This window comes from Microtus oregoni, unplaced genomic scaffold (genome assembly GCF_018167655.1).
Source record: "Microtus oregoni isolate MIOR12 unplaced genomic scaffold, Mior012 000047F_ref0000412, whole genome shotgun sequence".
NCBI classification, from domain to species: domain Eukaryota; kingdom Metazoa; phylum Chordata; class Mammalia; order Rodentia; family Cricetidae; genus Microtus; species Microtus oregoni.
Genome location: NW_024543221.1, coordinates 9,084,988 through 9,098,446, shown reverse-complemented (window position 1 = coordinate 9,098,446; position 13,459 = coordinate 9,084,988). Strand labels below are relative to the sequence as shown.

General features: G+C 42.0%; 1 protein-coding gene across 3 annotated transcripts in view; it reads right to left on the bottom strand.

The window, feature by feature from the left end:
- Positions 1 to 13,069, bottom strand: part of Rab3gap2 (RAB3 GTPase activating non-catalytic protein subunit 2) — an 89,554-nt gene extending 76,485 nt beyond the window's left edge. For 2 of the 3 annotated variants that reach the window (XM_041635493.1, XM_041635494.1), the window contains exon 1: positions 12,846 to 13,069. In XM_041635493.1, the coding sequence (XP_041491427.1) occupies positions 12,846 to 12,957 (112 nt within the window). In that variant the 5' untranslated portion in view covers positions 12,958 to 13,069. The remainder of the gene's footprint in view (positions 1 to 12,845) is intronic. The other variant, XM_041635495.1, reaches the window with a different exon arrangement.
- Between the last annotated feature and the right edge of the window lie 390 nt (positions 13,070 to 13,459).

The window sequence follows — 13,459 nt, the reverse complement described above, 5'->3', positions numbered from 1 at the left end:
TCACAGAAACGTGAGAGTTGTGCAGAGCACTGAGGACCATGACTAATCACTTCAGAGTAACCAACCTGCACACATGGCATTCCCATCCACACTCTTGCCTACCCTATCATGTTAGCCAGCCACGTGCCTTCCTATGTGATTATCTTGCCAGAGGTGATTTCCTTAGGGCTCACATTAATTCTCCACGAAGTTTGCTTATAGATGATTTTACATCAAGGATCAAAACAACCTTTTAAATTAAATTTTCCATAAAATATTGTTACATCATTAAATTCTATTTCAATTAGTGAGGCAAAGTAACTTAAAAGTACTGATTCCTAGCCTTAGTTTTTATTAAGAAATAATAGGAAACGTGTTATATTCTTGTTTGAATTCAAGCACAAGTGGAAGATTGATGGGGAATCTTTGCCAGCTAATTATCTTTAAGAGGTGGGGACAAGTTAGAGCATGGCTTTCTTGGTACCTGGAGAAAAATGCAGCAGGCAGCCCAGGTGCGCTCTCTCTCTCTCTCTCTCTCTCTCTCTCTCTCTCTCTCTCTCTCTGTGGTTCCCGCTGTACACAGTTGAGCTTGGACTTTTCGCTCCTGTTTCATGAGTTTGCCTCTTATAATGAAGAAAAAAATAACTGCTCTATCTTTTAGCTAGCCTGGTTATTTCTCAATCAGAGATAATTCAACGTTGGTGCCCAACATGGGGCTCAGGTCCCCTGTGGCTCTAGCAAGTAGCCATCAGGCTCCGCATGAATAACTGTTTTGTTACATGTAATTACTATGTAAAAATCTTCCTTCTTATTTAAACAAAAAAAGAGGAGGTAATGTGGGATTCCCCTCTGTATGCTGTGAATACCATTGGTTAATAAAGAAACTGTCTTAGGTCTGTGCAGGGCAGAAAATAAGTAGGCAGGGAAAACTAAACTGAATGCTCGGAGAAAGAAGGCAGAGACAGAGAGAAGCCATGTAGCCCTGCTGGAGACAGACACTGGAACTTTACCCGGTAAGCCACAGCCTTGTGGTGATACACAGATTAATAGAGAAGGGTTAAATTAGGATGTAAAAGCTAGCCAATAAGAAACTAGAACTAATGGGCCAAGTAGTGGTTTAATTAATACAATTTCTGTGTGTTATTTTGGGAGTCTAAGCTGCTGGGAACAAGCAAGCGGATTCCTACAACAGATTTCATTAGGAGCAGAAATATCCTTAGCAATCAAGTTGAGAGAACATGGCTAGCTAGGGACTGAAGAACCTTGATATTTCACATCTACCTGCACATACAACAACCACCTCAACATTTAAAAATAAGACATGCCTCATTACTAACAAAAGAGCCTGCACCAATACAAAGTTAGTTTGTTCACCCAATGACTTGTAACTGAACAGTTTTCCTGAGAGGGCTAGGAAAAAATAATGACGAAGGCCACTAAGTTCCCACACAGTACACCACTCTAAAGAATGAAACCTGCTATTGCTCAAATATTCTTTTTATCAACAGTGAATAAACATAAAGGCAGATGAATACAGCAAGCATTGCCTGGTAGAGACATCTAAAGATCACGATGGGAATGTTTCTCAATCTTTGTAATTTCCATGATACGATCACACCAGATACTGCATCTAAAGAAGTGTTTCATCAGTACATCTCTAGAAGAAAATATCCATGTGTCAGTGGGCTTTCTGACTTGCCTTGCTGTACAACTTAATGTCAAAACAGCATTCTGGGATACATAAGGTATGTGTGTGTGCTTCGTGTTGAATCTAGTCTTTGTTTTTATTCCTCAAACCCTACCCTTGTGTCTATCTGCCCCCCTTCCCGGTGTGTGTATATGCGTAGACAGGGTCTCGTGTACTCTAGGCAGGCCTTGAATTCATTATGTAGCCAATGCCGGCCTTGAACTCACAACCTTGCTGCTTCTACCTTCCAAGCATGGGCCCTCCACACCGAGCCTCCCACATCTGTTCTGAAGCATAAACTCCCTATAAATTTTATTCTCTCATATTTTAAATAAAATTTTCTTAAAATTCACAGGTTATCAAGGTTTTCATTGGGAGTAAATTTGAGTCTTTGAAGAAGTTTTCTAGCTTAAAATATTTTGTGTATTTCAGTTGTTAAAATTATCCTTCATTTGTTTCATGCCATGTCTTGAATCATAACTTCTCTTTAAATAAAAGAAGCTGATCTCCTATCAACCTACATGGCATGGAGAGAAATAAAGAAGAGCAAGAGGTTCTACATAAAAGTGATGAAAGTGACAGATGCACTGACTGCCAACCTGACAACCTGATTGACTGACAACCTGACTGTCAACCTGACTGGCTGTCAACCTGACTGGCTGTCAACCTGACTGACTGTCAACCTAAATGACTGACCGACCAACTGCTAACTTGACTGCCAACCTGACCGACTGTCAACCTGACTGACTGTCAACCTGACTGACAACCTAAATGACTGACCGACCGACTGCTAACCTGACTGCCAACCTGACCGACTGTCAACCTGACTGACTGTCAACCTGACTAATTGTCAACCTGACTCACTGACTGCTAACCTGACTGCCAACCTGACTGACTGTCAACCTGACTGACTAACTGCTAACCTGACCTTTGAACCTATTCTTTTAACACCAATCACTATCCACTACTCTGAACAGTCTAGAGTCAGAAAAAAATACCAGGACAGCAGGCAAGCACCACCACACTGGGTTCCAGTACCATGAAGTTGTGTTCCCACCCTTATTGGGTTAAACGTTTTGCCTCAGAGAATAACACCAATGACTTTCAGATTAAGATGCAACAATTCCCTCCTAGGAAGAGCGTTTTCCCTGAGCATACTGCATCACTCTAAACACTGTTCTCTGACTTGATAAAAGAACGTTTCTAATCACAGAGAAGACATACCCCCCAACACAAATGTCTTACTTAGGATCATTTCCAATGAATGAATCATTCTGCTAACAAAGGCCTTCTGCTTTCTACAGCTTTATTTAATTCCTCAAATACGTTATTCTAACTTACTTATGAATAGTCTGTACCTCTAAATGGAGAGCATATTTTTTTTCATTTAACAAGAACCTGAAGCTAGAAAGGAAATTGAATTCCATAAGTAGACAATTAGTTTGACAGTTATTTGTATGACTGTGTCAAGAACAAAAACTGAATGAGAAACTGAAAATGAGAAAAGAGAAAATTAAATTTTTATAGTCTTAGATCCTAATACAAGTGCAAATTCATTTCCATCTTTATGTATTGTTTTTATATAAAGAAACTTCTAGAATCTACGATTTGCAATTTATTCACAGGGTTCAAAAGCCTTCAGCGGGTCCTTTCAGCTCAGAGAAGGCAAGCACCACTAGGCAGGACAAAGTCAATTACAAAGAATAAAGAAGCTCTTTAGTGTTCTGTGCCTCAGACCTCTTAGCCTTTGTCCATTTCTAAGAACATGCAAAATGACAGAAAAACATCATTTCAGCAACCTAAAATAAGGATGGCATAAAATAAAAATAAAATAGATATAAAAATAAACAAGATATCTAAAGGCATAAGGAACTTCATATGCTCCATTCTCCTTTTGTTTCTATGAATTAATATATGAATGTGACTATAGAGCAGTATTTTATACATTCATTTCATTTTATTACTAAAAACATTTTATATAATCCTGAACAGAAATGACTTTAAAAAAAAAAAAGATGGGTTGTAACTTACAAGCCCATTGAGTTGATATGTCAGTCAGAACATACTTTTTTTCTAAAGGAAATTATGCTTCCCAAACATAGAAATAGAAATCAAAATATAGAAATCAAATAATAGCTAAAATGTAAATTTATAAGCAAGGTATTGATTCTGAGACCCAGAATAAATATTAGCTTCATTTACTGAGTCATATTTTCCTTAAATTAAATCATATAAATGAAATCTACCTTCCTACTCTTGATTTATCAGTTTTCTTTGGGCTAATTCTTTTTTTTTAATTTTTTAAATTTTATTTATTTATTAAAGATTTCTGCCTCCTCCCCGCCACCGCCTCCCATTTCCCTCCCCCTCCCCCGATCAAGTCCTCCTCCCTCATCAGCTCGAAGAGCAATCAGGGTTCCCTGACCTGTGGGAAGTCCAAGGACCACCCACCTCCATCCAGGTCTAGTAAGGTGAGCATCCAAACTGCCTAGGCTCCCCCAAAGCCAGTACGTGTAGTAGGATCAAAACCCCATTGCCATTGTTCTTGAGTTCTCAGTAGTCCTCATTGTCCACTATGTTCAGCTAGTCCGGATTTATCCCATGCTTTTTCAGACCCAGGCCAGCTGGCCTTGGTGAGTTCCCGATAGAACATCCCCATTGTCTCAGTGTGTGGGTGCACCCCTCGCAGTCCTGAGTTCCTTGCTCATGCTCTCTCTCCTTCTGCTCCTGATTTGGACCTTGAGATTTCAGTCCGGTGCTCCAATGTGGGTCTCTGTCTCTGTCTCCTTTCATCGCCTGATGAAGGTTAATATTCAGGAGGATGCCTATATGTTTGTCTTTGGATTCACCTTCTTATTTAGCTTCTCTAGGATCGCGAATTATAAGCTCAATGTCCTTTATTTATGGCTAGAAACCAAATATGAGTGAGTACAACCCATGTTCCTCTTTTTGGGTCTGGCTTACCTCACTCAGGATAGTGTTTTCTATTTCCATCCATTTGTATGCAAAATTCAAGAAGTCCTTGTTTTTTACTGCTGAGTAATACTCTAATATGTATATATTCCATACTTTCTTCATCCATTCTTCCATTGAAGGGCATTTGTTTCCAGGTTCTGGCTATTTACAAACAATGCTGCTATGAACATAGTTGAGCATATACTTTTGTTGTATGATAGGGCTTCTCTTGGGTATATTCCCAAGAGTGGTATTGCTGGGTCCAGGGGTAGGTTGATCCCGAATTTCCTGAGAAACCGTTTGGGCTAATTCTTAATCCTCATTTAGGTTTTAGCAGTTCCCCACTAATGGTGGTGACTACATCCTTAAAATTTGCTCAGTGAGGTGCCTGTTTCTACATTAATCATGAAATATTTTGGTTTTTATTCAAGCACACCCAGTATTTAGGCGAAACAATAATCTAAATTAAATCCATAAGGTGCATGTGGGCTATCATCAAACATTCTAATTTCCTGTGGCTTTCTATGAGAGGCCAGAGGGATCCAGGGATGGTGAACACCGACACAAAGATGAAGGAATAGGTTCTAGAGCTTAAGTTCAAATAGTGTTCCCCAGTGGTCAGGCAGCTGGCTGTGGGAGCCCCTTCCTGAAAGGTTATCATGTAAGAAGTAGTCGTACATAAGATCATTGGGTTTTCTATTTACTTTGGTTTTCAAATGGGTCAGCACTAAAAGTAAGTAATATCTTTTATATATTAGGAGAACTTACCAGTAATTGTGTAAACCTTTTTATCCCTAGTATCCTCCATTTGCTTTCATATGTTTTATTGTCGCCCCCAAAAGGGGCCCCTGCACCTCTCCATCTCTTTCTATCTACCCTCTACAGGAATCCCTCCAACTTAAATACAGAAAGCTAATACCTCAAAGCTAGAATCCACATTTGAGTGGAAGGTATTTGTCTTTCTGGGCCTGTCTTATTTCACTCAGTATATTTCCCATTCTTAATTTCAGCTTTCTTTTGTGATAAATGAGAATTCCATTAGACATATGTACCACATTTTCACCACCCACTTACCAGGTGGTGGGCATCGAAGCTGATCTAGTCTCTAACAATTCTGGACAGAGCGGTCATGAAAATGGTTGTGCACATATGCCAGGGTATACAGTCCTTTCAGTAAATGCCCACACGTGGTATGGTTGGGTCATATGATAGCTCTAGTGTTGGTTTTTTTTTTTTTTTTTTGGTTTCTCGAGACAGGGTTTCTCTGTGGTTTTGGAGCCTGTCCTGGTGTTGGTTTTTTGAAAGCCCTTTACACTGATTTACACAGTGGCTGAACCAACTGTTCCTGCTGTCAGCACCAGTGAACAGGGCCCCTCTTTCTCCACACCCTCACAAACATTTTCTGTCTTGATAGTAGCCATTCTTACTATAATGAGATGATATCTCAAATAGCTTGAGTTTTAATTTCCCTGAGGGCTAATGATAATGAACACGTTATAAATGTTTATCAGTCATTTATATTACTTCTTTTGAGGACTCTCCTCAGATCCATTCTTTGTTTCATGACATTTAGTTTCCTGAGTTCTCTGTATAGTCTAGATATTAATCTTGTAGCTAGCCAAGATTTTTTTCTCCTGTTCTGTAGGCTGCCTTTTTATTGACAGTTTGAATTACTTTGTTGAAGAGAAAATTTTAATTTTGTGAGGTCCAATTTGCCAATTATTGGCCTTATTTCTGGGACAAATAGAATCCTATTTAGAAAGTTCTTGCCTCTACACATACCTTGTAGAGCACTCCTACCTTTTCTCCTAAAAGTTTCCAAGTTTGGGGTCTTATGTTGAGGTTGTTGATCCTTTTTGAGCTGATCTGTCTAGGGGGTAGTTAAGGATTGAGTTTCACTCTTCTATATTTAGGCATCCAGTTTCCCCAATATCATATGATGAAAATGTGATCTTTTCTCCAGTGTGTATTTTTGGCATCTTTTTCAAAAATCAGGTAACTGAAAGTTACTCATACCTATCCCACACTATAGATCTATGTGTTTATTTCTGTGTCAGTACAATGCTGCTTTCATTACTATGATCCTAAAATAACTTTAAATCAAGCATGGTAACATTTCCATCATTATTCTTTTATTCAGGGATGCTTCAGCTAGCCAGGATGCTTTGTATTTCCATATGAATTTACAACTTTTGTTTTTAATTTCTGCAAAGAGGGTTGCAATGAATCTGCAGGTTCTTTTGCTCTTTTGTTAAGATGGCCAATTTCACAATCCACAAGCATGGGAGATCTTTCCACTTACCAGTGTCTTCCTTTCTTTCTTCAGAGTTTTCAAGTTTCCCCACAGAGGGCACTCACTTCACTGATTGTTGGTCAGTGTTTGTTTTGAGGCCATAGTGAATTTTGTGAATAGAGCTGTTTTTCTCTCAGTGTATTTGCTACTGGTATAAAGGAAAGCTATTTTTTAATATTAATTTTGTATCTTGTGACCTTGCTCAGTGTTTATCAGCTCTAAGAATTTGCTGGTGAGTCTCAGAAGATTCCGATCTGCAGTATCACACACAATGCACAGATGAGGGAAGCGAACTAACGAGGCTGAGGAGCACATGCCAGGATGAAAAGGGACGGAGGTGTAAGGATTAATGAAACTATTGTCTGCACACTCCAGAGACTCCAGTCCTACATCTTCCTACCTTAACCTTTTCTAATGCTCAATTACTTTCCTTATAAGAATGAGTAACACTCTTCATATTTAAAATAAATCCTCTGAACACCAGCCAAATCTTGTATCATAGCTACGGATTTTGTGTTTCCAGTGCACAGAAAGGAAAGCCATTTGTCTTAACAGTATCACTTGAGAACCAGTAACAGTTTAGATACATAGTAAAGAAAAATATATAGCTCTCCTGTTTATCATTGTTCTTTGCTTCCTATTTAGCATTTCTGGAACAAGGACAACATCTAGCTTAAGTATCTATTGTATTGTACTCTTGAAAGTTGCTAAAAATGAAGAGAAAAAGTTCTGCTCTTCACACCTTCCAAAGACAGATGTGACGCGGCAGGTGTGCTGAGCTGATTGTAAGAATAATTTTCACATGAAATCATATATCAAATTTCACACTGGACGTCTCTAATATACAGAATTTCTGCCAATTGCAATCAATAAATTTAGCATGAAAGAAGAATTCCCCGTCAGGGGTAATGCCAACCCTCCCCAAGTGAACATCAGCAACATAAGTTCATCAAAAATCCCAATGTGAATTTGACTTTTAAAACTTAATAAACTCTAAAGCTCAATTGGGAGAGAAGTGGGTGAGACTATCCCTGCGACGTTCTTGAGAGATGAGTGACTTGGCAGAGATAATGTAGGGTTCATTAAAATGGACAACAATCAATAAATACATCGATGGAACAGAAAGGAGTCCAAAATAAAAGCAAGTGGCAAGTGCGACTGCCTCCACAAGAGCTGCGTAAGATCAAGCCAGCAACATTCTAGCTGGGATGAGAAAGAGGCTCACAAGGCCACAGCCCCAGGGAGAGCTACTGGCAGCTGGGGGAGGAAAAATCACTTTCCTTCAGGGTGCAGTTTCTATAGTTACCCATGACCCAGTGGGTAGCCCTAAACCCAGGTACATATGGGCAGCTCTGACTGGACTCAGTGGGTTAAAGAAAAAAAAAAACCCATGAAATTGGGAGAGGGGCATGGGCAGCTCTGGGAGAAGTTGCTTGGGAAGTAGATGAGATAATAATATATTTACACATGTATGATGTTCTCACAGAACAGATAAATAAAATTAAAAAATCTTAAAATCTAAATCCTTTCCCATTAATAAAGTTAAAGACAAGTGTTATAAATATATACAAAATAGAAGGATCAAAAGAATACCTTTTATAAAACAGTCCTTTATAACAGCCATATACGAAAACCCAATAGAAATAGATCAGACATGAGTACAAGGGTTGAAACTACGAAGCTACCAGAAGAAAACATAGAAACACTTCAGAAGTACTGTGAATAAAGATATTTGGGGGTAGCATCCAAAAGTGCTGGCAACAAAAGCAAAACCCAATCCAAGGGGTAACAGCCAAGAAATAACAGAATGATGGCAACCCAAAAACTGTACAAAACTCAAGCAACTCAATAGCAAAATAACAACTATGATCCAATTAAAAATGTCATGAATAGACAAAATGCCCAGGAAATGTATGAAACGCTACTCAACAGCATGAAGGTCAGAGTCAAAGCCACAACCAGATGAAGTAGAGACAGCGACAGCAAGAACCAAAGGCCAGCAAGACCAAAGCAGCAAGAGTGGAAAGACACTCTTGGTGCGAACATAAATCAGATTGGTACAAGTTAGTCTGGCAATCAGGGAAAACAGCACAGAATTCTCTACAATTCTAGAAACAGGATTGATATAAGCCCTCATTCTCATCACAGGATATAGAACAAAGGAAATCAGTATGCTGAAGAAATACACTCCTGTGTTGACTGTAGCACTGGTCAAAATAGCCAAAGTGCAGAATTAAGCCTGGAGATCTATTGATAGCTCAGGGAAGAAAATATAATATGCATATACATAATGGAATGTTATTTGGCCATTAAAAATGAGCTGCTCTCGTTTACAACAATAGAGATGAAACAGAAAGGAAATAATGTTAAATAAATTATGTCAGATACACAAATACAAATACCATAAGCTTTCACTCATATGCAGAAGTTAAAGAGTTTAAGTAGTCATAGCGGATCGTGACAAGAATCTCAGCACTTGGGAGACTGAGGAAGATCTTGAGTTTAAAACCAGCCTGGGTCAAACAGCTAGACCCCGTCTCAAACAATAACAATATGTATAAAACATAAAAACAGAGCAGTTAGAGGAGTGGTTGGCAGAGGCTGGTGAAGGTGTGAGAACAGTGGCAGGGAGCGGGAGCTCTCGAGGCTGGTAAGGATGTGGCGATGATGATGGGTTATGGAGAGAGGACAGTTAATGAAACAGGAGGTATGAACGCACGGAAGAGTGATGAATGTCCCACGGCACAGCACAGTAACTCCAGGCGACATTGGTAGGTGCATGTTTCAGCATTACTAGTAGAGAGGATTTTAACTGTTCCCAACAGGGAGAAATAATAAACGTCTGAGGTGATGGGTATGCCAGTCATCCCAGTCTGATCATGACACATTCATACGTGTACTGAAATACCATGCTGTAATTCGTAGGTACATATCCCTAGATATGGGTAAAATATTATGGTGAGAGCACCTTTACCTGCTGAGCCTTCTCGCTGGCCCAGAATTACTGACTTTAAAGTACAACTTAAAAAGACACTGTGGATTATAAGAAGGAGAAGGCGATTTAGATTATCTTTTTGAAGCTTACTGGGACTACTGTTGAAACTCATTAGAAGCCAAGAGTGGAAGCAGGAAGGAGGTCTGTTAGCAGACTGGTGCCAGGACCCAGGCTGAGACAGTGGCCTGGACCAGGATAGTGACAGTGGGACATAGATGCGCTTCCTGCTCTACACTCTCGGTTTCTCACCCCAAGTCTGTTGTCCTTCACAGCCAAGCTCCAAGCAACAACCAAGTTCACTACCCAGTTTCTAATTTCTCCACCACCCTACAGACAGACACACTTCTGACTACTATTCCGCTCAAACAGTGCAAAGATCCCAGCCACTCTCATCTTCCCCAAACCACTGAGCGAGGGCTTTCTTGGTCCTATCTGGCCTCTAATGACCGCCCTTTACCTGCATCAAATCCTCCCCTCATCTTAGGGAAGATTTCCATGTTGGAGAAAATTATCTTAAGGCATGTTACATTTGTTTATGCTGTGGAATATTTGTTTTAATGATACAAAGATGTGTTGCATGCTTTTATGTTGTATTCGTTTAACTCAGTGAAGCTGTGACTCCTTGCCTGTCTAAAACACCTGATGGTCTAATAAAGAGATGAGTGGCCAATTGCGAGGCAGAAGAAAGGATACACAGGGCTGGCAGGCAGAGAGGATAAGCAGAGGAGAAATCTGAGAGGAAAGAGCAAGAGAAGAAGGGGAGGAGGATGTCAGCCAGCTACCCAGTCAGCCATGGGGTGAGAGTGAACGTAAGACATACAGAAGTAAGAAAAGGAAAAAGCCCAGAGGCAAAAGGTAGTTGGGATAATGTAAGTTAGGAAAAGCTGGCTAGAAATAAGCCAAGGTAAAGTCAGGCATTTATAAGAAAGAATAAGATTCCATGTGTGATTTATTTAGAAGCTGGGTAGTGCACTCCCCAAAAGCCCTAAGAGTAAAGAGTTAAAAAAACAACATTTCCATCATTCCTCTCTCTGCTACTCCCCTTCGATCCTCTCAGGAACCTTCACAGGACTCCCAAACTTCAGTCTCTCTCTAAGCTTACCTCTCCCGTACCCAGTTCACCATATGAAATCCTAAAGATGAAACCACACTTCTGCTGGTAACTCCCAAATTAATGCCCCTGACTCCGGATGCCCTGCCAAGTTCTGACTTCTATCTACTGTGTAACCTCACCTGTTCACTTGGACAAACCCAAGCATTTCCTATATGAAAGGTTAGGATGCCTTCATTATCTCTCAAACACACACACACACACACACACACACACACACACACACACACACCTGCCAAGCCAAAGGCATCCTAAACTGCCTCTCCCTCAGCAGCTACAACCCCAATCAGCAGACCCTCCCTCCCACAGCTGCACATCCTGACCCTACCTCCTTAATATCTACTTCCCCTCAGATCCTGCTAAGGTTAGGTTCAAGTTCACAACATTGTTTATTTGTTTGTTTGAATTAAGTTTTTCAATCCGTTTGCCTCCTTCTCCACTCACTGTGGCCACAGGACACTCTAGGTCTTCACCAAGTTCTGTAAATTGGATTGAAGGCAAATCTGAAGGCAGAGCTTCGGTCCTCAGTCGGAGGGCCTCTGCCGGTAGTACACCTCCTCTCCAGTCATTCGGCTTTTGGGGGGTTCTTTAAACACCAGAGCTGTTCAGACTTGCTTCTTCCTCCCAGGCTTTCTCTACTCTTCTATTTTCTACTTCACAGGGAGGCCTACTATCATAACTTTAAAGAAATGCCTCTTGGGGACTGGAGAGATGGCTCAGGGGTTAAAGGCACTTGCTGCTCTTCCAGAGAATCTGAGTTTGGTTCCCAGCACCTACTTCAGGTTGCTCATAAGCACGCGTAACCCCTGCTCTAGGGCACCTGACACCCTCATCTGGCTTCTTAGGGCACCTTCACTCATGTGCAGACACGCAGGCAGATGCGACCAGTGAGTCATGGCTCCTACAGGGCAGAAAACTACCTCCTTAAGTGGCATGTAGCTCCAATGATTGGTACAGACTATTCATTCCTAATTTGATATTTTTCAAACGTTATTTTTCAGGCAAACCCAAGCTAGCCCTCGAATGGGAGGCTAAATCTTCCCAGTGCCCTGTGATAGTTTCTAATTTTTGAAAGGGAGAGTTTTGGTTTTGTTTGTTGGTGGTTGTTACTGGGTCTTATATATCACCATTCTGCCATAGCACAGAATAACAACACAATGCTACAAAGCAAAAACATGTTTCATATAAAAAACAAGAAAGCAGCGTAAAACACACTCCTTCAAAGGGAGAAACGAAGGAGCCCTTAACAAATCTTAGGGAAACACACAGCATCTAATAACCCAGCCCTGGGATTTATAGCGCTGAAGGGCTTGATGGTAATAACAGGAGGAAGGCTTCTCTCCTCAATAAACGCCAATTAACTTTTCTTGGCCATGCCGCTGGAATTTTAGTTCCCACCGTGGGCTCTCCTTCACTTCCGAAGCGGTTCCTTTTCTTACTGGGGAGTTTACTCACCACCTCAAAAGCCCCTCACTTGCCCTTCTGTCATTCATTCCGTAAATCTGAATGACAGAAAGGAGAAGGAAGAACAGAGAGGGTGGGGATTCTAAACACTCTGGAAAGGGTAGAACCAGGGCCACAGTCTCAGGGATGGGAAGAGTGGAGTTGGGGACAAGCGCGGGGTGGACTGACAACTCGCAGGGACTAGGGCGGAGGATGCGATCCTCCCGGAGCAGCTGGTGTGCAGAGGAAGAAGGCATGAAGCTGGAACTGGGAAGGAGGGGGTGGGGACTGGTGACAGACGGACGACGGGACGCTAGACGCAGAAGGCTGAGGGGACGCTGAGGGGAGCCGCTCAGCCGCGACCCGGTCGCCGGCCACTTACTCGGGTCCCTCCTCAGGGCGCCGGGGGTCTCCTCCCGCAGCTGAGGGAACAGGAAGTCGCGCGCGGACTGCAGGTCCTGGAAGGAGCAGAACTGGACGATGGAGCAAGCCATGGCTGCAGGGACCCCCGCGGGTAGGGGTGTCGTTCCCTAGCCACGCCCGGCCCACCCGACCCCACGGCTGACAGCACGGAGCCCCAAAGCTTCAGCCACCCGGGGGGGCGGGGACGCAAGACCGGAAGCTGTCAGCGAGCCCCGGGAGGCGGTCCCAGGGTGCTGCGCATGCGTGGACCGCTCCGGAGCTGCGCGTGCGCGAGGCAACCCGGCACCCAGGGAAGGGACTACATGGAGCATGTGACTGGCAGCGGTGCGGCTCAGAGTCCGACGTGGCTGCTGGCTCCACTGTTAGGTCCCCGCCTTGTGCAAGCCTGTCAATCTGGCCTCCCTCCAGAGGTGATCTAATTGGGCCTTTGAGACACCCAAGCAATTATTCTACTTCTACCGACACGACCTAGATAGTTCAGAGATGAGACGGTTTAAGCTGAGTTTTGGCAGAAAACATAGGTGGCTTGAGAATTTCATAGTTTTCTTTTAATATGGAAAACTATCCTAGCGT